At 41.5% G+C, this 24246-nt stretch overlaps 2 protein-coding genes across 2 annotated transcripts; both read left to right on the forward strand.

The window, feature by feature from the left end:
• The first annotated feature begins 307 nt into the window (after positions 1-307).
• On the forward strand, positions 308-6995 carry LOC148085791 (dihydropyrimidinase-related protein 2-like). Its single transcript, XM_087783876.1, has 15 exons — positions 308-562; positions 1843-1931; positions 2738-2922; positions 3631-3795; positions 3872-3933; positions 3998-4078; positions 4136-4204; positions 5207-5327; positions 5398-5554; positions 5622-5763; positions 5841-5925; positions 6006-6091; positions 6160-6339; positions 6427-6589; positions 6676-6995. The coding sequence occupies exons 1-15, from the start codon at positions 308-310 to the stop codon at positions 6765-6767; spliced, it is 1932 nt and encodes a 643-aa protein (XP_087640002.1). The 3' UTR covers positions 6768-6995.
• Positions 6996-8487: 1492 nt separating this feature from the next.
• Positions 8488-20402, forward strand: LOC148085792 (transcription factor COE3-like). Its single transcript, XM_087782766.1, has 14 exons — positions 8488-8664; positions 9581-9737; positions 11974-12037; positions 12109-12164; positions 12503-12576; positions 13280-13348; positions 16064-16145; positions 16215-16332; positions 18404-18537; positions 18634-18760; positions 18852-18940; positions 19600-19665; positions 19736-20150; positions 20224-20402. Exons 1-14 carry the CDS (start codon positions 8540-8542, stop codon positions 20400-20402), a joined length of 1755 nt encoding a protein of 584 aa, XP_087638892.1. The 5' UTR covers positions 8488-8539.
• Positions 20403-24246: the final 3844 nt, after the last annotated feature.

The raw sequence follows: 24246 nt of genomic DNA on the forward strand, positions 1-24246 counted from the left end.
TTCATTCTCCTCGAGCTCCGGATTGTCTTTGCCTCGTCTTCATCCTCTGAGCTTTTACTCTTGTCTTCCTAGCATTTCTTGCTTCTCTCCATCATCCCTGCTAAAGAACATCTAAACTTCTTGATTCAACTTTGTTTGTCCTTCTCTCTGCCGGACTTTATCGTCTCTTCCGGTCCTTTTGTTTCTGTATTTCCTACGTCTCTGATCGCTTTAATCTGGTCCTCGTCGTCTTGGGTCGCCTGCATCGTCTCTTATCTTATTGGTCTCTACTCACTTTTTCATCGTCCCGTTACATCCTCTCTGAATCATGTCCGACCGCTTCTCCGTGGAGGACGACTGCGCGTCCATGCTGTCCAGGCTCGGCTCCGACTCGCCGCGACCCCGGATGAAGTTCGGCGGGATGTTCTGTAACGTCGAGGGAGCCTACGAGAACAAAACGTTGAACTTCGAGTCGTACAGTCCTCAGACGCAGAGGAGACGAGCCAACCGGTGCGAGGAACAGGTGCGAGAAGTGAGGGCGGCGCCGGGTGGACACGCCCACTCCCAGAGCAGGAGGAAAGAGGTACGTCCAGTTAAAATGTAAGAGTAAACACTTAGGTACAGTGTTTCTTTTACAACAAAAAAACAAATGGTGTTTTTGTATTAGTAATATATTGCTAGTCTCTTGTTCGACACTGTAGAAAACTGACCAGAAACTGTTTCCTTCATTCTGAGAAAAATCTCTAAACTTAGGAAAATGTTGTCAGAACATGATCTGGAGCTTGTAATACATGCGTTTGTTTCTTCTCTTCTGAACTATTGTAACAGTTTGTTTTCATGTCTTAACAAGAAGCATCTGTCTCGTCTGCAGTTGATTCAGAACTCTGCAGCGAGAATTCTGACCCGCTCTAGTAGAAGAACTCACATTTCTCCGATCCTTAAAACTCTTCACTGGCTTCCAGTTTCTTTCAGGATCAACTTGAAAATTCTGGTTCTTACTTTCAGATCTATTCATGGTCAGGCTCCTCCTTTCATCACTGATCTGATCCAGCCTTACACCCCAGCTCGGGCTCTGAGGTCTGTGGATCAGAATCTACTTATGGTTCCACGCACACAATTCAGGACCAGAGGAGAGAAATCCTTTCAGGCTGTTGCTCCTAAGCTTTGGAACAATCTTCCTCTCTCTTTGCGCTTGATGATCTACTGACTCCTTCAAGAAACATCTTAAGACGTTTTTATTTGTTCAGGCTTTTCCTTGATTTTCTGGAACTCCTGTTGTGTTATCAGTTTTATCTTGATCTTTAAAATATATACTTTATTGAATATTGTTTTGATTGTTTAAGCGCTTTGTGACCCTGGTCTGGAAAAGCGCTATACAAATAAAAAATACTTACTTACCTACTTATATTAGCGTTTTATTTTGAAAGATTTAACCGGATTTGATCGCGGAGTATCTAACCTGACGTTTTCCACCGACACAAAAGACGTCGTTTCTCCGGGTCTCGTGACTCTGATCGGCCGTTCACAGATCGATATCAGCAGCACAAGGACGTCTTCCACAACATGAAGAGAGCCGCGGTATGTTGTCGTGATCTGAGCCGAACATGGCGGAGGATGATGCTGCAGACACCGGCGCGCTCCTGCATCCTCCGCCCTTCCTCGAGAGAAGTTCAATGGCGATTATCAGGGTGTTTTCTTAAACAAACGTACCGTGTATAGCGAGGTTAAATGTAAAGGGCTTATATCGACTCGGTACCGGGGACCCGCGTTACGAACCGGAGCCGGGATGCGGGTGGATTAGTGTCTGCTTTGTGATTGGAGAATTGGCTCTTAACCGTTGCCATGGTGACGTCTGTGTTCCAGGCCAACAGTTTGTTGATCAAAGGTGGCAAGGTGGTCAACGATGACCAGTCCTTCTACGCCGACGTCTACGTGGAGGACAGAACCATCGTGTGAGTCTTTTGTCCCCGTGTCACACTTGTCCGACTTTTATTTTGAAAAGGGCTCGGCGGAAATGAGCCCTGCCCATTTAACACTTTGAATTTAACAAATTGGGGAAAATACGAGCAAACGTTTTGTTTTGCCTTTTTATTGTGTTATTTTTGTATTGTAATGATTCAAAAATATTAACGAACTAACGTAGAAATAAAACCACGTGACCTCTGTTTCCTTGACACGGTCGTATAAAAGTATATCAGTGCCATCGTCATTCAAAATGGTTAAATGTAAAATTTTAAATGTTAAAACTTTTTTAAAAATTGAAATTTTGTTGTTTTCAAGCATTGACTTTGTACAAATTTGATCAAATAAAATAAATAAATATCCTGTCATGTGATGCACAGACGTTCACGTGACTAATCGATTGGCACTGTTTTTCCAACATTTATATTGAATTTAAAGAAATATATTGGATCTAGATGTTTTTTTGTTTAATTATTGAAGTTAGAATATATGTATCCCTATGTTGAAAAAATGCATTCATTTTGAATTTTCGATTATTTTGATTATTAAAAAAAAAGTTTTTACATTTGCAACCTTTAATATAGAAACTATTGACTTTAATATATATTTTTAAATGCTTTAAAATTTTCAAATAAACTTCCGTCTTCCACCTAGTGAAGTTCTAAAAATATGCAGTACAAAATGTTTAATACATCTAACAGGGTCTGTAGTCTGTAGTCTGACTTCTGGACAAGAGAAAGTATAAAGACTCATGAAGGACATCTTAAATAACCGTCTAATCACTGCTGTGTTACAGGCAGATCGGCGAGAACCTGCTGGTTCCGGCCGGCGTGAAGACAGTGGATGCTTACGGTCAGCTGGTCATACCCGGAGGAATCGACGCCAACACCAACCTGCACGCCCCCCAGAGAGACCTGAGCCCGTCTGATGACTTCTACCACGGGACCAGAGCCGCTCTGGCCGGAGGAACCACCATGATCAGTGAGATCCTAAGAGATGATGTTGTTCGGTTCAAGTGATGGTGACACATTAGATACGACGATGAGGATGGGGATGATGATGAGGATGATGAGGATGAGGATGATGATGAGGATGAGGATGAGGATGATGAAGAGGAAGAGGATGATGAGGATGAGGATGAGGATGAGGATGATGAAGAGGAAGAGGAAGAGGATGATGAGGATGAGGATGAGGAAGAGGAAGAGGATGATGAGGATGAGGATGAGGATGATGAAGAGGAAGAGGATGATGATGATGAAGATGAGGATGAGGATGAGGATGATGATGAAGATGAGGAGGAGGAGGAGGATGATGAGGATGAGGATGAGGATGAAGAGGAGGATGAGGAGGAGGAGGAGGATGATGATGATGAGGATGAGGATGATGATGAAGAGGAAGAGGATGAGGATGAGGATGAGGATGATGATGATGAAGATGGGAATGAGGATGAGGAGGATGATGATGATGAAGAGGAGGAGGATGATGATGATGATGATGATGATGAAGAGGAGGAGGATGATGATGATGATGATGATGATGATGATGATGAAGATGAGGATGAGGATGAGGATGAGGATGAAGATGATGAGGAGGATGAGGATGAGGATGAAGATGAAGATGAGGAGGATGATGATGAATAGGAGGAGGAGGAGGAGGAGGAGGATGATGATGATGATGATGTGTTCACAGTCGACCACGTGCTGGTAGAACCCGGCTCCAGTCTGGTGTCAGTGTTCCAGCGGTGGAAGGAAGCCGCAGAAGAACGAGTCTGCTGCGACTTCTCGCTCCACGTGGACGTGACTCGCTGGCACGACGGACTCGTGGAGGACCTGGAGTTGCTCGTCAAACATGAAGGTAAAAGAAAATCACTGTCGTCACCAGAGGACCATCTCAACATTCTGAAGGTTCCTCTGGTTTCTCTGTGCCGCAGGTGTCAACTCCTTCCTGCTATTTCTGGCCTACAAAGATCGATACCAGAGTTCAGACTCCGAGGTGAACCGTTTTCTTTTTGATTCAGTCGAGCGCCTCGAGGTTAAAAATATGTTTTTGGTCACAGCTTTACGAGGCGTTCAGCGTCCTGAGGGACCTGGGAGCAGTCGCTCTGGTTCACGCTGAGAACGGCGACATCATCCAGGAGGTGAAGTTCAACGCTATTGTGTTTCTTACGCTTAAATAATAACGGTGACTGTTGCAGGAACAAAAGAAGGTTCTCAGTCTTGGCATCACTGGACCTGAAGGACACGTACTGTCTCAGCCTGAGGAGGTAACACACACAGACACACACACACCTGTGACAGACACACACCTGCCAGACACACACCTGACAGACAAACACCTGTGATACACACACCTGCCAGACACACGCCTGTGATACACACACCTGCTATACACACACCTGTGATACACACACCTGTGATACACACACCTGTTATACACACACCTGTGATACACACACCTGTGATACACACACCTGCTATACACACACCTGTGATACACACACCTGTTATACACACGCCTGTAATACACACACCAGTGAAACACATAACTGTTATACACACACCTGTGATACACACACCTGTGACAGACACACACCTGCCAGGCACACTTGTGACAGACACACACCTGTGATACACACACCTGTGACAGACACACACCTGAAGACACACGCCTGTGACAGACACACACCTGTGATACACACACCTGCTATACACACACCTGTGATACATACACCTGTTATACACACGCCTGTAATACACACACCAGTGAAACACATAACTGTTATACACACACCTGTGATACACACACCTGTGACAGACACACACCTGCCAGACACACTTGTGACAGACACACACCTGTGATACACACACCTGTGACAGACACACACCTGACAGACACACGCCTGTGACAGACACACACCTGTGATACACACACCTGCTATACACAAACCTGTAGTACACACACCAGTGAAACACATAACTGTTATACACACACCTGTGATACACACACCTGTGATACACACACCTGTTATACACACAACTGTGATACACACACCTGTGATACACACACCAGTGAAACACACACATGTGATACAAACTCCTGTGATACACACATATGTGATACTCACACCTGGTATACACACACCTGCAAGACACACACCTCTGAGACACACACCTGTGAGACACACACCTTTGAGACACACATCTGCTATACACACACCTGTGAGACTCACACCTGTGATACCCGCACCTGTGCTTCTGTGTTACAGGTGGAGACCGAGGCCGTCTACCGAGCCACGACCATCGCCAAACAAGCCAACTGTCCTCTCTACGTCACCAAGGTCATGAGCAAATCAGCTGCTGATGTCATCGCGAAGGCCCGGAAAAAGGGTGCGTTTGGATCCACCTCTAGCTAAAAAAAAAAAGTTCAAGGGTCATAAACCTGAACAATGTTTCTCAGGAATGCTGGTGTTCGGCGAGTCCATCACGGCCAGCCTGGCGATCGACGGCTCCAAGTACTGGGACAGAGACTGGAGCACGGCGGCGGCCATGGTCATGAGTCCGCCTCTGAACCCCAACCCTGCGACCCCCTCTTACCTGGCCTCGCTCCTAGCTTGGTGAGTTAGCGTTAGCTCGTTGACATCTCTGTTGTTTTTTTTTAAACGCTTCTTCTTGTTTCTCCAGCGGTGACATCCAGGTGACCTCCAGCGCTCACGGAGGATTCTCGTCCGCTCAGAAAGCAGTCGGAAAAGACAACTTCACCCTCATTCCCGAGGGAACGAACGGGATCGAGGAGAGGATGTCGGTGGTTTGGGATAAAACGGTGGTGAGTCCGCCATTGCTAGCGTAGCTAACGTAGCTCTAAAGTTAGCGTGTTGGTGAGTACTTGGAGGTCTTCTGCAGTGTCCGGGCAAGATGGACGAGAACCAGTTCGTGGCCGTGACCAGCTCCAACGCCGCCAAACTCTTCAACATCTACCCACGCAAAGGTCAAACCACACAACCATTTAGAAGAGCACGACCATCATGCCAAACTCAAAGTCCAAAAGTTCTGGTTCTGATTGTTCAGGTCGCATTGCTGTCGGGTCTGACGCCGACATCGTCATCTGGAACCCAAAGGAGATCAAATCGGTTTCTGCGAAAACTCACAACCTGGTAAGAAGATGTTAAACCTTCATCATCATCATCATCCTTATTGCTGTTGCATTGTGGGTGTCTCGCAGACGATCGAGGTCAACGTCCTGGAGGGCGAGGAGTTCCGCGGCATTCCCTCCGTGGTCATCAGTGGAGGTCGGGTCGTGTTCCAGGATGGGGAACTGGACGTGTCAGAGGGTTCTGGACGCTTCATTGCCCGGAAAGCCTTTCCCGACATTGTGTACAGAAAGATTCGCGCTCGCAACAAGGTCAGAGGTCACTGGTTTACTGCCAGAAAAGATTTGTTATCAAGAGTTTCATAATGAAACATGTTTCTAACCGGTCTGTTCACCCAGATGGCAGAGGGCCGTGGAGTCCCCAGAGGAAACTACGATGGCCCGGTTCATGACGTCATAAATATGACGTCCGTCCCACCCACTCCGACCAGCAGGGGGCCCTTGTGTCCCAAAGTCCTGGTGGGACAGCGAAACCTCCACCGGTCAGGATTCACTCTGTCAGGTGACTGACATGTTCTATCCTTTTGTTAATCCTCAGAAAACGTTTTTTTTCTTAAAATAAACTACATTTTTTTGGTCTTTAATCAGGAACGCAAGTCGACGACCATATTCCTCGACGCTCCACTCAGAGGATTGTGGCGCCACCTGGAGGAAAATCCAACATTACATCTTTGTCTTAACTGAGATTTTTGAAGAATTTGTGGTCATTTTGTTCCGATAAGATCTTTTCCCTCCATCTGAACGTAAAGAACGTAACAATGTAGCACTGTAGCTGACAGTACCTTAGACATCTCCATCGACTCATCCTCACCCAGAAACAAGTGAATGTCTTCAAGTGAAACATCATCATGGAACTTTTTTTTTTTAATCTGTGAAGGTTTTTACTGCAATAAAGTTTTTTGTTATGACACGGATTGTTTTGCTTGAAAAAAAACATTTTCCTCTTCTGCCTCTTTCTCATACTCTTCTATGTCGTTCTACCTTTTTTTTCTCCACGTCTTCCTCCTGTTCCTCTTTTTCTTCTTTTCTAATCCTGATATGCTTCTGCATTCTTTCTCTTCCTTTCTTCCTTATCTACTTTCTCTTGCTCTCCAGTCTGCATCTAATTCAATATTCTCCATCACTTTCTCAGTATTCAACGTCAAGTTCAATGTCAACCTCAATAGCCAGTAGCAGACAGGATCCGCTAGGGGTCAGTGTAACCCCACCTTTCCTCAGTACACGCGGTCTCGCACCCCGAGGCCCAAGACAGCAACACACGCTCTATCTCTCTAATGTTCTCTCTTTCTTCTCCTTTCTATTCGTCCCATTCTTTCTACTTTACTCTTCATCTCCTATTCTTACTCTTAAGTTTACCTTTTTTAACTCCTTCATTCTCTAATTTTAACTTCTACCTCCTCTTTTGATCACCTTCACTTCTCTCCTCCTTTAACACCTGGACCGGTCCCTTCTTTTGTTTTTTCCTCCTCCTTCTACTTGATTCCACTCATTCTTTCTATTTTTATTTTTCCCTACAGCCTCTTTTTCAGATCCTCCTCTACCTCTACAACTCATTTTAAATGTTATCAGTTGATTTTACTTCTTTCTCTTCTCCCAATATTTTACCTCAAAGTTGTTTCCCTTTTTCTCATGTTCCCTCTTTTCTCTTCACCCACTTTCTTTTTTCTTCCACCTTCATCATTCTATTCTTACCTCCTCTCACCTATTTTTTTCACATCCAAGTTCAACTTGTACTTTCTTTGTTTGCTTACTCCTGCATCAGGACATTCTTTACTCACCCACCTTCTTCTCTTCTTTTACTTCCTTTCTTTTCCTGTTTTCCCCTCCTCTTCTTCCTGGGGTCAGTGATGGACGGAGGTTGTCTCAGAGTTCTGGAATCGACCAGATCAGCGGTGAGCCTTCACCTCCTGATCACACCTGAACACAGAACAGAGAAAGACTGTTGACCCCTGGCTCACCTAGCCCCCTCCCCTCTCTCTGTCTCTCTCTCTCTCTCTCTTTCTCTCTCTCTCTCTCTCTCTGTCTTTCTTTTTCACTCCCTCTGTGTCAGGCTCCTCCTACGTCATGATGTCACAAGCTCGGAGGGAGACCCGTGGGGTTTTTGGGTTCTGGCATCCAGTCCTGGGGGGCCGCAGGGCTGAGAGTTTCTCCTCCTCTGCTGCTCTTCATCCCTCCATCTTTCTTCTTCTTTCTCTTTAGGGAAAACAAATGTTGTTTGATTTGTCAACCTGAAAGTTTTTTTCTTTTGAGGATTTTAATATCATCTTTATTTATTTTTTAAATAGTGCGTCTTAACCACTTTTTTTTTATCTTTGATAAGATTTTCTTTTTCTTTTTACAGATTTTTCCTGTTGAAAACTCTACTTGTTTATTTTAAAATAACTAAGAAAAGAAAAGTTTTTTTTTTTAATCAATAGTCTGGCCCCTTGTGTCTGTTGCCTTTGGGGTACGGATGTTTGGGGTCCAGGAGAGTCTCCCCCGGGGGCCCGGCGGTAGTATGAAGGAGGAGCCGCTGACCGCTCGCTCCACCTGGATCCACACGGCAGCGGTTCTGGACGCCAACACGGCCGCTCAGAGGTAAATCCTTAATATCCAAGTTATGAAAAACATGTTTATTAAAAATACCTTGAATTATTCTAAAAATAAATGTTGTATTTAAAAATTACATTTTTATGAATATATCTGTAGATTAAAACAATATATTTTTGTAACCCCGTATTTGGTCCAACAACAATTTATGATTATGATTATTTAATATATATATATATGTATAATTGTCACAGAAAGACTATACTACATATATTTATTGTAAAAGGTTATTCATCAATGATTATGTCTTTGTTGAGGCGTTTACTTCATGCACCTTTTTTTCAATGAATGTGTTTAAATTTAAACCAAAACAATAATTTTAAAACAATCTAATAATCTTAATTTATGATTCCAAATGATTATTAGAGAATATATTTGTCATATAAATCTTATAACACATAATATTTAAAAGGGTCAAAGGTCATTGTTCTCATATGAAACTGAGAAATAATTCTGGATCTTTTTAAATGTGTCATTTAAAATAATTAGGAAACATTTTTGATATTATATTCAAAATAATATACACTAATATATATTTTTAAATTGAAGATGTAATTGATTGAAATCCTTAACGTTTTAAGCACAACTGTTGAGGACGGCTAAAGCTTCTTTTTCAGTCCTACTGTTCTTCCTTTCTTTTTTATATTCTTCTTTTTTATTAACGTGTCTTCTCTTTATTATATTCCATTTTTTACCGTAAATTGAAATTGACAAATTAAAAACGTTTAAGTCTATTTAATTCATAAAGTTGCGATTCTTCAAATTAAAGATTGAAAGTTAAAAAATAATACTTATCCCTTTTTAAACAGCGATTTTATTTGCGCTCAATTTACTAAATAATGTTTTGTCGTGTCATTTATTATAGAACCTTTTCTAAACGTGTGCGTGTGCGCGTGTGTTTCAGTGGCGTGGCTCTGTCTCGCGCACACTTCGAGAAGCAGCCGCCGTCCAACTTGAGAAAGTCCAACTTCTTCCACTTCGTGTTGGCGCTTTACGACCGTCAGGGTCAACCCGTGGAGATCGAGCGGACGGCGTTCGTGGATTTCGTGGAGAAAGAGACGGTGAGACGCGCGCACACACACACGCACGTAGATATATCTATCTATTCAGTTGAGTAAAAGTAGTAAATAACCAAAGATGAACATTCACCCAGTAAACTAAAATGGAATTTAATTTTCTTTTCGATTTTAATAATGAAAAAAATATATACAATATATATATTTATAAATACCAGAGAATTTGTTTGAATTTGAGGAAATATAGTTTTTTTGTAAATAATATTCACAATAATAAATACATCAATGATTGTAAATATTGGTAGATAAGAGTGTGTGTGAGTGATTTTCTCTGGGGTACTGGAGACCTGTCCAGGGTGTCCCTCAGCCTTGGCGGTCCACCATGATGCTGTCATGCTATACATGCACACCATAGGATTGGGTTTGAATTTAGTGTAGACTGGAAGCACCAATGCTTTATGTTAAGAAGAGATCAAATGTTTCTATGGATCAGATGACCCAATGATCACAGCGGGTCCTTTGTGCGATATATTTGATAACAACACCGTAATATTCATTACAGTAGCCACTTAACGTGGTTCCCTTTGCGTATTTAACTGAAAACAAAAGTACATTACTTGATCTTAAAATTTAGATTTAAAGGGGAACTTTTATCCTGTATATTTTTAGACTTTTAAAATATCAAAGACAAATATTTTTACTTTGTCTGTTCTAGATTTTTTACATTTGAAGACGTAATATTGTCAAATTTCTAATTTGTATATAATAAAAAAAATACTAGTCCGAATATGAGCCCAATTTTTTCATCCTTTTTTTGAGATTTTTTTTTTCCATTGTTGGAGTTTAACGTCTCTTTATTTGGAAGCCAAAGTTTGATGAATATTAACAATGATATCTATAATAAATTATTGATACGATAAAAGATCTTCCTGAGTCCGTCCTTCTTCCTCAGATTCTGGCCTCATTACTGTATTTACCTTCTACTGTAACAGCAAATATATCTGATGATTCCCAGCATTTGTCATGGTTATATTTTTATGTATGCATCATCATGTCTTGAACTAAATCTAAAACTGTGTTTACACCATCTCAGAACCAGCTTTGATTGGAACGGATTCAAACAGTCCAGAAACAAACCAAGGGCTCGAGGAGACATCATTAGACAAGCGTGACAATTAAAACCACAACATCTCGGGGAGCAATGCAGTGAATTTATCAGATATATTAAGCTACCAGAGAGACATCATTAAAGGCTCCTATTGTGCTTTAACACTAATTCCACGCAGGGGTCCCAAACCTTTCTTGCACCGCGGTCCGTTTGAGTGATGGCATTATTTTCATGGACAGAGGTATTAACTACATAAAAACAATTTTAAAATACACATCAATCATGCTCAATTGTCAGGTGGCCTGAAAGTTTGTGTTTTACTCATTTCCATTAGTTAACATGTTTATTTAAACTGTTAACTTGACCTGTTTAATATGAATTTAAAGAAAATTATTATTTTTTAAAATTAACAGAGTAATAATCAATCCAACAGAAATTAAATAATTGTTTTTCTCTTGCTGTGAATCCCGGTATCAAATGCATAGCTGACCGGTACTGGCCCCCGGGGCCTTGAACCACTGATCTGCAGTTTTAAATTTAGGGAGTCACATATTTTTGACAATAAATAAAAAATGTTTAGCTGGACAAATTTCCCTCTGACTTTTGTACTATTGACGCCTGAGTCAAAGTTACAAGCGAGTCAACCGAGTCAGTCCTGAATAAACAACTCTGTTTTATTGGGTTTATTTTATGTTTGTTTAGTTATAATATCTAAGAAAAGATTGACTCCTGAATATCTAGGAATCTTAAACTTAACAATTATAATGTTTATTGTGTGTCAGACCGTTTTCTTTGTTTATTATCTTAATTCTTTATCAGGGCATTAAAATCTATCCCAGCTACCTGGGGTGGATGGTCTGGGCCGACCTTGGACTGCTATCAATTCATAGCCAGTCCATCTTAGAGCACATATGGACAGACAACCTCAGAAACACACTCAAACTGGGCTGCGAGCGGCTTGTGTTTGTGGAATATTGTTGATCTAATAGTCAAACTCAAATCCAGTTTTTTTCTTCTCTTGCCTAAGTATTTTTTTTTAATATTATTTTATCAGATGAATGAAGGACCCGTGACTAGAAGAGTGAATGTTTACCCACAAAAAAAGGGGGTTCATGTGGAGTGAAGAAAGGTTCTTGCTACATGTTTGCTAACACACACAGTGTGTGTCTGCAGGAGACTCCAGGAGAAAAGACCAATAATGGAATCCACTACCGTCTTCAGTTGCTCTTCAGTAACGGTGAGTTCAACAACTCTTCACCTGTTCTCACCTGAGAATCAGCTGACTCGGGTGTGTGTGTTGGTGTGCAGGTGTTCGGACGGAGCAGGATGTCTTTGTGCGTCTCATCGACTCTTCAACCAAACAGGTGATTATTGATGGAATAGCTACATTTTCAAAATAAAAGTCCAGAGCAGGACAAATGGCAGTGGACCTTCCAGCATCCACTCTGTTCTGTTTAAGATGATTTGATGATGTTATTGCAGTACTGAACATTCGATATGTGACTATATATATAAATATATTTTTAACTAAATAATTTCTTCTTCTTTTTTTTTGCAATAATGTTTGAAACCAGTATATGTAAGATTAAATGCTCTCTCTCTATATATATCTGAAATACATGTGCCTGTGTTCTTACGTTTTTGTGTGTACGTGTGTGTGTGTGTGTGTGTGTGTTCTTACGTTTGTGTGTGTGTGTCGCAGGCAATCGTCTATGAAGGGCAAGATAAAAATCCAGAAATGTGTCGAGTTCTACTAACGCATGAAATCATGTGCAGGTAACCAACAACTACACACAGAAACACCACAATATCACTCCTAAATTACTGCAACTATACTTAAAATGACAACAATAAAAATACAATTCAGACAAAATACCCCATTCATCTTAACATCACAGTGCAGACGCGGGTGGACTCACTCAAGGCTACTTTTAAATGTCCTAAATTTAGATTCAAAGACAGATGGAGAAGGAGAGGAATTACATTAACACAACTTATGTCTGATTCTATTCCATACGTGTTCCTGCCAACTAGTTCATGGTTAGGCTTTGAGCTAACTTTAGGAAATAACTGTTATGCTTCAATTATAAAACCCAGTTAAGTGACAGGTAAAAAGTTATTGTGATAAATAAGGTGCTACATATTTTGCACGGACAGATCCTGTTAAGATTGGGCTGGGAATACATTTACATCTTGAATCAATATCTGTGGTTTAGAGCACGTAAAAAGCTCATTCCTTTCATAATAAAAGCCTCAGTGAAAGGGTCTCCCATAGATATGTTTTTTGGACTCAAACTCCAAACTGTCGCCAATGATTGAACAGAGAAACTTAAAAAGAGACGTTTAGAAAGATGTACACGCTCTTTGCACTGTAGCCTTTAGCTCTTTCTCATCGATCGAATACACTTTCCACAAACTGATGCTATTTCAGGTAATAATGGTATGATTCGCTGATTCACGAGCACCTCTTGTGTTTCAGTCGCTGCTGTGACAAGAAAAGTTGTGGGAACAGAAACGAGACGCCGTCAGACCCCGTCATCATTGACAGGTAATCCACAAACACAGGTGCAGAGAGTCACGATTGCACAGAAGCGTACGATTATTTAACAGAGCACTCCAGTGTCTGAATGAGATTTGATTCTATCTCTGGATGGAAACACCTTCCTCCCCCTCACGTTCTCCACTCTTGAAGCCCCCCCTTCCTACACCTCCCCCCCTCCTCTCCTCTGTCTCCCGTTCTACCCATCCTCTTCCCCTCTTCCATCCGTCCCTCTTGAGTATTAGCCCTCCTTTCCTCTCGGCTTTGGGGGGAGAGTGGGGATGAGTGAGGTAAAGGGACAAGGAGGGAGGGCGGGGGAGTAATGTAACTATGCTGCAGTGCATGATGGGAAGGTCTCTAGTGGGCCTGAGTCCAGTCAACAAGAACTATGTCAGAATCCCTTTGTTCCTGCCGACCAGTTAAGACAAAGCTGTGATGACTGTGGAACATCTAATAGACTAGTGCTCACAGTAGACCAGTCACAAACATATACTCGTTCTAAACTGTAAAATAATTCCACATCCCGATCAGGTCTACCTGCAGACCTACCTCTACCTCCAGACCATAGATCAGTTTTAACTTAAGAAGAGTTATAAACCGAACTCCGAGGAAAATTGAGAACACCAAGAAACATGGAGAACGCAGAGAAACATGAAGAAGAACACAGAGAGGAAGATGAAGAAGAACAGAGAGAGGAACATGGAGAAGAACACAGAGAGGAACATGGAAAATAACACAGAGAGGAACATGGAGAAAAACATAGAGGAACATGGAAAATAGCACAGAGAGGAACATGAAGAAGAACACAGGGGAACATGGAGAAGAACACAGAGAGAAACATGAAGAAGAACACAGAGGAACATGGAGAAAAACACAGAGGAACATGGAGAAGAACAGAGAGAGGAACATGGAGAAGAACAGAGAGAGAAACATGAAGAAGAATACAGAGAGGAACATGAAGAAGAATACAGAGAGGAATATGAAGAACACAGAGAGGAAAATGAAGAAGAACAGAGAGAGGAACATGGAGAAGAACAGAGAGAGGAACATGGAAAATAACACAGAGAGGAACATGGAGAAGAATACAGAGAGGAACATGGAGAAGAACACAGAGGAACATGGAGAAAAACACAGAGGAACATGGATAAGAACACAGAGGAACATGGAGAAGAACACAGAGAGGAACATGAAGAAGAACCGATTGAGGAACATTGGGAAGAACACAGAGAGGAACATGGAAAATAACACAGATAGGAATACGGAGAAGAACACAGAGAGGAACATGGAGAAGAACACAGAGAGGAACATGGAGAAGAACACAGAGAGGAACATGGAGAAGAACACAGAGAGGAACATGGAGAAAAACACAGAAAAATGGAGAAGAACACAGAGAGTAACATGGAGAAGAACACAGAGAGGAACATTGAGAAGATCACAGAGAGGAACATTGAGAAGATCACAGAGAGGAACATGGAGAAGAACACAGAGAGGAACATGAAGAAGAACACAGAGAGGAACATTGAGAAGATCACAGAGAGGAACATGGAGAAGAACACAGAGAGGAACATGAAGAAGAACACAGAGAGGAACATTGAGAAGATCATAGAGAGGAACATGGAGAAGAACACAGAGAGGAACATTGAGAAGATCACAGAGAGGAACATGGAGAAGAACACAGAGAGGAACATTGAGAAGATCACAGAGAGGAACATGGAGAAGAACACAGAGAGGAACATTGAGAAGATCACAGAGAGGAACATGGAGAAGAACACAGAGAGGAACATGAAGAAGAACACAGAGAGGAACATTGAGAAGATCACAGAGAGGAACATGGACAAGAACACAGAGAGGAACATGAAGAAGAACACAGAGAGGAACATTGAGAAGATCACAGAGAGGAACATGGAGAAGAACACAGAGAGACCCTCATAAGAACACAGATTAAAAACGGTGTACTGCACACTGATTAAAAATTTGACGAGGAAGACAGAGATAAAAAGTGAAGAACGAAGAGAAGAAAACGGTGGAGGACAGAGACACCTGAAGAACATCTACTTTGAAGTTCACTGTCAGTTTGTTTTACCTCCATCGGTGATCAGGTTTAAGATGAAGCTCGGGTCAAAAGGTCAACACTAATTTCTAAAAATCTGTCAACTTTTAAATTTATTCCTCCTCGTTCCACCGAGTTACGGCGAAAAGTCTTAATGAGAAAAAACTCCTAACCCGGGCGTGACAAGATGAACACACACAGCAGCTTCCAGGCTGTAGCTGCCAGAAGTGGTTAAGAGTGATGATGTCACCGTGATGTCACTTCGCTGATTGATGGCTTGATTGACATCTAGTAGCTACAAAGTGAATAACCTGTTACGACACAGAACCGTGTTTTAAGTGAGGCGGATCGGAGGAACAGAAGGCTCATAAATCACAACCACATCCGCACACACTCGTGCGCACACACACACACACGTGCACACACACACACACACGTGCACACACACACACGCAAACACAGGCAGTATATTATCAGTATAATTCTCTCGTCACTGACTACATTTTCTACTTCATAGATCTTATTAACTTCCTCAGTGTGTATCCGAGTGTGTGTGTTCGTGCAACGGTGTGTGTGTGTGTGTCTGTGCGCACACTAGCTTGTGTGTATGTGCTGGAGGGACCGAGGCGGAGGAGAGGAGGTTTTTTTTATGGTCTATCTTTTGTGTGATTTAGGTTTTTCCTCAAGTTCTTCCTCAAGTGTAACCAGAACTGTTTGAAGAATGCCGGGAACCCCAGAGACATGAGGAGGTTCCAGGTACAACACACACACACACACACACACACATTATCAGGCTTGTAGAATTCACTCACTTGTGTGTTTCAGGTGGTCGTCTCGACGACGGTGAACGTGGACGGCCATGTCCTCTCAGTCTCCGATAACATGTTTGTCCACAACAACTCCAAACATGGCCGACGAGCTCGTAGACTGGACCCGTCAGAAGGTACAAGATGATCCTCGTTGTACAATCTTCACTGATAAATGTGGCTATAATGATGTGAGACACGTTTATTGTATTTGATCCATATAATAATTTAACTGGTACGAAAATATCAATACACTTAAATATTGCTTCTTTTTTTTTATCATTTATTTATGTATTTAATGGTTTATATTTCAATTAAGTGTGTCCAAATTAAAATGATTTAATTTTTTTAAATGACTGAGGACAAGAGGATACAGTCTACTCCAGCATCTTTTAAAAAGCTGATGTTTGGACAATTTTGGTTTCAAAACAAATGAATGCATTTACTTCAAGAGTACTTTACTTTACATTTACTTCAACTTGATCTGTAAATTCAGTCAAGTACTCGACAATACTAATAAATACTAGTAAATATATTCTTGTTTCTACAGTATCGCAACATGTCACATGTATTGTATTGCTGCCTGTGTATTGTTGTACATATATTACTGTTATTATTAAATTATTATTAGATTCTTGCCAATACACACCCCTAATTATGTATTTAAAAATATTTGCGATTCAATGCATTTAAGCATCAGCATTTATTTTGAATGGGCTCCATTGGACAGTTGGTGGCAGTAGTGAGCAAGAGAGTGACAAATCCTTCAAAAGATCATTCACAACCGTTCCAAAACCACTTCCTCATAGTCCCTTATTCGACGTTTCCTAAGATTTTATTTTAAATCCTCGTTGGTTTTTAAGTTATTTTTCTAAAAAGAAGGACGAACACTGACGATCACATAATGTCCTTGACGGAGGCCAAATCACAAAAGCCCTAATAATGAATATGATATAAAAGAAAAGCGAAAATAAACGGTATGATGTGTGTATATACATTGTGGAAAGACGTAAATAAGATAACAAATCTTTTTATTTTTTAACATTACGTCAATTTATGTTTGAATTTTATTTACAGATTATAAGTAAGTAAGTAAGTAAGTAAGTAAGTAATATTTATTTATATAGCGCTTTTCGAGACCAGGGTCAAAAAGCGCTTAGACAATCAAAACAATACTCAAAAAAGTACATACGTAAAAATCAACAATTACATTTCTATTGAAGTCAATATACTATCTATATCAGACCTGGGAAAAGTGGGGGCCACACGCGGCCCTTTGACTGTATTCATGCGGCCCTCGTAATGTCAAAGTATGATCATGTATAAATGGTTCTAATGCATTAACAAATGTATTTTGTATTTATTATTCGTTTACATTTTCACATAACACTTCAATCCTTTTTGTGTGTAATTTTTTATGTATATATTAATCCCTCAAAACATTTTAAGTTAATTGAAGAAATGTTTTGAAAAAAAATCATCTATACAAGACTAAAATTGCAGTTTATTTAGCTTAATAAATGTCACGGCCTAATGACAAATGTCCATTTTTTCTTCTTTCTTTTTGCTTGACGGCCCCTAACAACATTCAAAGAATTTAATGTTGCACTTGAAGAATTTTAATTGCCCACCCCTGATCTATATATTGATATATTATACATTTAATTTGTATATGACTTGGGTAAATCGCCTCAGATGAAAAAGTTAATAAAAAAAATAGTTTAATACGTTTTATATACAATTGTGTATTTTCTCTCCGACCTCATGAAACCCCCCAGGCCTCACATCGCCCAGCTGTGTGTTCCACTTGTCTGTGATTGTCTTGATCCACACAAAGAAGGAAACTCCCATTCAAGTGTTTGACATGTTACTAGTCGGTTTCTATCACTTTTAATGTATGCATTAGAGAGCCTACAAATGTGGTTATCAAATATAGATATTAAAGGGAAATCTAGTACACGGCACGATGGTAGGGGGCGCCGGTGTCAAGACCGTGTGAAGCCCTGGGTGATAAAGGTGACGACGATAATGGTGATAATGGTGGAATCACTGATGAAGAGCGATAGAAATGTTGCAGTGATTATAAAGGTGATAATGGATGGTGTGGCGATGGCGGTCGGTAGGAAGAAAAAAAAGAGTTTTCTAGATAGTTAGCAGATTGATTGACGTGTGTGTGTGTTGTGTGTGTGTGTGTGTGTGTGTGTCCAGCAGCCACTCCCTGCATCAAAGCCATCAGTCCCAGCGAGGGCTGGACGACCGGAGGAGCCACGGTCATCCTGATCGGAGACAACTTCTTCGACGGCCTGCAAGTGGTGTTCGGCACCATGCTGGTGTGGAGCGAGGTGACGACTCCGCTCGACCGACAGTTCCCACGGTTCCCGTGAAGGTCTAAAAGAAGGTCTTAAAACAGGTCTAAAAGAAGGTTCTTGTCTCCGCAGCTGATCACACCTCACGCCATCAGAGTGCAGACGCCGCCGCGCCACATCCCCGGGGTCGTGGAGGTCACGCTGTCGTATAAGTCCAAGCAGTTCTGTAAGGGAGCACCTGGACGCTTCGTTTACACAGGTACGAACACACACACACACCTGAGGATATTTTGGGGGTCCTGTTGATGATGTCGTCGTTGTCATGTGACCGTGTCCTCTTCTTCCCTCAGCTTTAAACGAGCCCACCATAGATTATGGCTTCCAGAGGTTACAAAAGGTCATCCCCCGTCACCCCGGAGACCCGGAGAGACTGCCCAAGGTATTGCCACACACACACACACACACACACATACACACACACACACAGACAGACACACAAACACACATAATAATATACAAACACTGAAGCTGATTATTGTTGGTGTTTTTCATCAGTCTGAGTTCTAGTTGGCTGCTCTGATAGTCATCAGCTGATCCTGTTTAACTTCTGTCTGTGTGTGTGTGTCTATGTGTGTGTGTGTGTGTGTGTGTGTGCAGGTGCTGCCTGTGTGTGTGTGTGTGTGTGTGCTGGTCTATAATGTTTTCTGATCTGATCAGTGAAAACAACTCAGCCATTTAAACTGCTTGTTGTGCACTTCACTCAATAGCCCAGAATGCTTTGCGGTCAGATGATCATAGTCTTGCGTTCGTACAAACCGGCGCCCCGCGATCTCTGCTGATCTGTGTGACCTCTGATCTCTGATTGGCTGTCACTCGGCGGCGCGAGTGTGCGTCTGTGTGTGGGAGAGTGAAGCCCATTGGCAAACACAGAGGTTGAAACAGTCAAATCAGTAATCAGTGAGTGCAGCCATGTGGAGAGAAATAAGATTGCCACAATTCCCACACACACTCACACACACACACTCACACACACACCCCCACACACACACACACACAAGCGCACACACACCCTTACCTCGGTGTGATCAACCCCCGCAGGAGGTGCTGCTGAAGCGAGCTGCCGACCTGGTGGAGGCGCTATACGGGATGCCTCACAACAACCAGGTGCGTCACCTGGAGCCGCATCCTTTTCGGCGGCCCCTCATTATAAACTCATGTTGGGTCCCCCTGACAGGAAGTGATCCTGAAGAGGGCGGCGGACATCGCCGAGGCGCTCTACAGCGTGCCTCGTAACCACAACCAGATCCCATCGCTGGGCAACAGCACCTCTCACGGGATGATGGGCGTGAACTCCTTCAACGGGCAGCTGGCCGCCAACGTGTCGGATGCAGGTATAGGAGCGGCCATCTTTGTTCGGCGAACGGGGTCAAGACGGATTTTAATTCTGTTTTTCGCAGTGAGCTACAATCGTAACACCGGCAGTGGCTCTCCTCGGGGGTTCGTGTCCAGCTCCACCCCCCAGCACAACAATTACGGCAACACCGTCACCAACAGCATGAACGCCTACAACAACGGCGGCATGTCCAACATCGGGGTCGCGTCGTCGCCCAACTTCCTGAACGGCTCGTCCGCCAACTCCCCGTACGGCTGTGAGTGTCCAGGTTGTGATCCGGTGCTTTTTTCTTTTTTTTTTAAAGCTTAACCACCGGTGTGTTTTTGCAGTGGTTTCCTCCAGCCCGACCATGGCCGGGTCCAACTGCGGCTCCGCCCACGGCGTCTTCTCCTTCTCCGCCGCCGTGAAACAGAAGAGCGCCTTCGCCCCCGTCGTCCGGGCGACCGGTTCCAGCCCCCCTCCCAACTGCTCTGCTGCTAACACCAATGGGTTGCAAGGCGAGTTCTGACTTGTTAACTCCACTTATACAGACCATAATAGCACAGACTTTTCAGTTGGTGTTGAACAAATCTTTTTTTTTTTTCCCCACAGGAATGTCTGGACTCGTGGTTCCTCCGATGTGAAAGTGCAGAGGTCACGGTGTCGACTAATATTCTTGTTTTTTTTCTTGAATTATTGTTTTCAGTTGGAACCACAGGTTTTGGATTCAATCTTCACTGTGATGCCAAAATTTGTTACATATCAATGGACGTTTGTGTAAGCCCCGCCCACTTGACCCGTCTTGAACGTCGTTGAACATGTCCTCGTCCCCCGACACCTGGTGCAGCCGTTCGTGTGACTCCGTGACTCGCTGTGATTCGTCAGCTTGGTTTGACCTCTGACCCTCTTCGACCGCCGCACACGCACCACTTCCGAGATGTTTTTGTATGAGAAAATGCAAAAGTACTTTATATCGGATGGGTTTTTTTTCTATCCCTTGGATGTTTGTTGTCATGGATACGTACGTACAGGCTCTGAAACCTTTTTTTCGCTCCAAGTTAAAACCATGCATGTTTGTTGTTTTTATGTTTAAAGGTTTTTACCTCACGGATAATAAAAAATCACTCGACAACTTGACCGACTTCATGTCTTCTTCGTCTTCACATATGTTGAGTAATTTCCCACACACACCTGTCTGATTGATTGATTGATTGATTGACATGCCATTGTTCTCCCCAGTCCCAAAAATATAAACCATATACATTGTATTGAGATATAGATATATATGAAAAAAACAATAATAAATAGGTAGGTAGGTAAAACTTTATTGATTCCTCAGGAGGTCTCCTAGCGAAATTGTTTTTTTCCAAATTATCCACAGCAAATACAGCAATTTTTCATAAAAAATAATCAAAATAAAATAAGAACAAGAACAAAGAGAAATAAAGAGAAAGAACAAGATGATACAATCTAAGTCAAAGATAAAGATAAAGAACATAGATCAAAGAAAAATAACAAAGACAAAGGATACAAAGATTAACTTAGTACAGAACAGAACTTCATGATACTTTTACTCCACTCCTGCCCCCGAACTCAGAATTGTACAATTTAATAGAATGATTTTCAAATATCAATAATGAGTAATGATAATAAAAACACACAAAGAAAAGAGTGTAAAAGGAGTATAATATGGAATGCTCAATTAAGGTACAAAACACAAGCAAAAAAATGAACAAAAACCTAAGCCGCCGTATGTTGGTTTCCGTCTAATTTTAACGTTGACTAAGTGCATTAAAATTCATATCTATGCCGCACCATGCAATATTTTTATACGTCTGTTTGTCTGTTCTTGGACGAGCTTTAGTGAAATCTCATCATCAACAACTCAAAACCAGAAGCTATTCATGGATTCTTTTTTTTGTCATTAGTTTCTATTTCTCTAACCTGTCAACCAACTTCCTCTTTATATTTTTGGGGAATTTGGCCTCTTAAAAAGATGGTTAACCAAAAATTCACGAGTTGACAAATTGAATCCAAAGTCTCATTTTCTTCTCACCCTCATGCCGACTAAGGGTTGGGATTATTTTCAGTGTAATCCCTTCCCTTGTAGAGTTATAGACAAAAATGTATGTCATTTTAACGTAGCGGATGGAGCTCAGATTGCTTTGTCTTCATTTTCCTACAAAAGGACTCACTTAAAAACATCCAAACACCTGGTAAATAGCTCACCTGTGACGTCCATCTTTTATTGTAGCAAAGAAAAGGAATTTTTGAATAGAAACTTAAACAACTTTAAGATTGTTTGTAGTGGAAGCTTAGAGGCTAATGTGCTACACAAACAGGGAGTACTAGTGTCTAGACTACTGTCTTGGATCCTTTAATGTTGATTATTAGAAGATCTTCCCTCATCAGTGAAACAGATGTTCTCCATTACTGCTGATCAATTCTCCAGCTATCGATCAAACCATTAAAGATCTCAGTGTGTTCGTGCGCAAGTAAACTCTCTCAGGTTTGGGCAAAAGTTTTCCAGTGCCACACCTGCATCCTCTCTTCTCTGTCAGTGTCACTCTCCTTTCACGGTCACTCGTCCGTCAATCAATCAACTTTTCTCTCAGTGTTCGTGTCAGAAATGTAACCTATTAGGTTTCTGTCAGTGTCAACACTCTTTGTCTAGGTTATAATCATCGATCACTTTCTTCAATGTCACTTTTCACCGGGTGTCACTCCGGTACGGTAACACTTCCTACCGCTTCACTCATGTGCATCTTCACCGCCTTCAGAGGACGACTTTAAGAGCTGTCAGTCATTGATCATCCGTATAACTTGACTTATGCTCATCAATTAGTGACGGCAGCTCCGTCACTCTTCTCTGGTGTCCCTTAAATAAATAGATTATTCTTATCAATTCTTAATGGGTTACTTACGGTTATTTATTCACATGAAGAGATAGATGAAACTGTCATCTTTGATGAGCATTTAAAATTAGTTCATGTAATATAAGTTACTGGATATTATCTAAAAAAAACAAGTAATATTTTAAGTAATACTTAAAAATAAACTTGATAATCATAATATTTGGTTTAAAAAAAAGGTTATAAATGAGTAAAACATATTCTTCAATTTAGATTAAAACCAAAAAACAATTAAATTAGTTTATATAAATACAATAAAAAAAGATTGTAATTGAACAAAGGACATTTTGATTATTTGATCTTTATGATTTCAAGTATATGAGATTTAAATAAAACAGAATTTATGTGAAATATATTTCGTTTTTTGTTTTCATTATTGTAAAATCGTTTTTTTCAAGTATGAGTTTATAAAATAACGGGGCGTCTCTACAAAAGAGGTATCACTCCATCATTGTCATCCCTTATATTAGTGTCGTTCCTCTCACTGTGTCAAACGTCTCACTCCATTGTCTCTCGTGTGACGTCTCACACTCGCACTATTCTTCGATCCGTGTCACTCTCATTAATGTGACATTTGTGGTTCGGTGTCATGTTGTTGCCATGGTGACGGTGGGGGTTAATGACTCCGGTGGTCCCTGAAGAGGCGCAATGTTTGTTGGATAAAGTTAAACAAACTAATTACCAACAAACAAACCTGATCAATATGGGCACGAGGTCAAACCGCGCGTGTGTGTGAGTGTGTGTGAGAGTGTGTGTGTGTGACTGATGTAAGGGAATTATCTGGATGTCACTAAACGTCGTGATTCTCTTGTTTACGTACCAAAACTCAACCCCAAGAAGGGCCCGACGCCCCCTCCCTCTACGCACGCAGTCAATTATTGATGCTTTGGTGTTTTTACGCTAAAACTTGTATTGAATAAAATATCTGTTGTCATGTCGGGAGATGAATTATAAAACAACACATGTACGTCCATCAATCTCGGGCACTCTCGTCTTCTTCACACATGCGCACACACACAAGTCGGGCCTCTAATAACACACGTTCAGTAAACCACGAATACATGTATTTATGAACTCAAGTACCACGTGTTTGTTGCCTTTTGCAATATATATATGTTGAATACACACATTTATTTGAATGTCTATCCTTTTTGTGGGGTGGGGGGGAGGTGTGTGATCGTGCTTGATCAGCAGGGGGCGGTGTTTTCTTATCTCTTGGGACTCAGTCAGGGCGCAGGAGGGAGAAGATACTTTGTCGCTTCTCTTCGTCATTGCTTAATATGATACATGATCTTTATTGGGAAGACAAACTGCAGCAGATTACGGAACATCACGAGGGACATTATTTGGAAATAAACAGGGAAAGCTTATAACAAGTAAAGCAGAAAATATAAATGGAAATGTGTTTAAATGTATTTATTTTTGAAGTTGAACAATGCATTACAGATAAGTAAAATATGT

This window comes from Callionymus lyra, chromosome 2, assembly GCF_982586985.1.
Source record: "Callionymus lyra chromosome 2, fCalLyr1.hap1.1, whole genome shotgun sequence".
Classification (NCBI taxonomy): Eukaryota; Metazoa; Chordata; class Actinopteri; order Syngnathiformes; family Callionymidae; genus Callionymus; species Callionymus lyra.

Excerpts from the sequence above, each read along its gene's own strand:
- LOC148085791 (XM_087783876.1), top strand. The coding sequence starts at position 308 with ATGTCCGACCGCTTCTCCGTGGAGGACGACTGCGCGTCCATGCTGTCC. Across the intron at positions 6,092-6,159 it reads CTGCGAAAACTCACAACCTG|ACGATCGAGGTCAACGTCCT; the intron begins GTAAGAAGATGT and ends GGTGTCTCGCAG. Across the intron at positions 6,590-6,675 it reads GTCAGGATTCACTCTGTCAG|GAACGCAAGTCGACGACCAT; the intron begins GTGACTGACATG and ends GTCTTTAATCAG.
- LOC148085792 (XM_087782766.1), top strand. The coding sequence starts at position 8,540 with ATGTTTGGGGTCCAGGAGAGTCTCCCCCGGGGGCCCGGCGGTAGTATG. Across the intron at positions 9,738-11,973 it reads ATTTCGTGGAGAAAGAGACG|GAGACTCCAGGAGAAAAGAC; the intron begins GTGAGACGCGCG and ends GTGTGTCTGCAG. Across the intron at positions 12,577-13,279 it reads ACGCATGAAATCATGTGCAG|TCGCTGCTGTGACAAGAAAA; the intron begins GTAACCAACAAC and ends CTTGTGTTTCAG.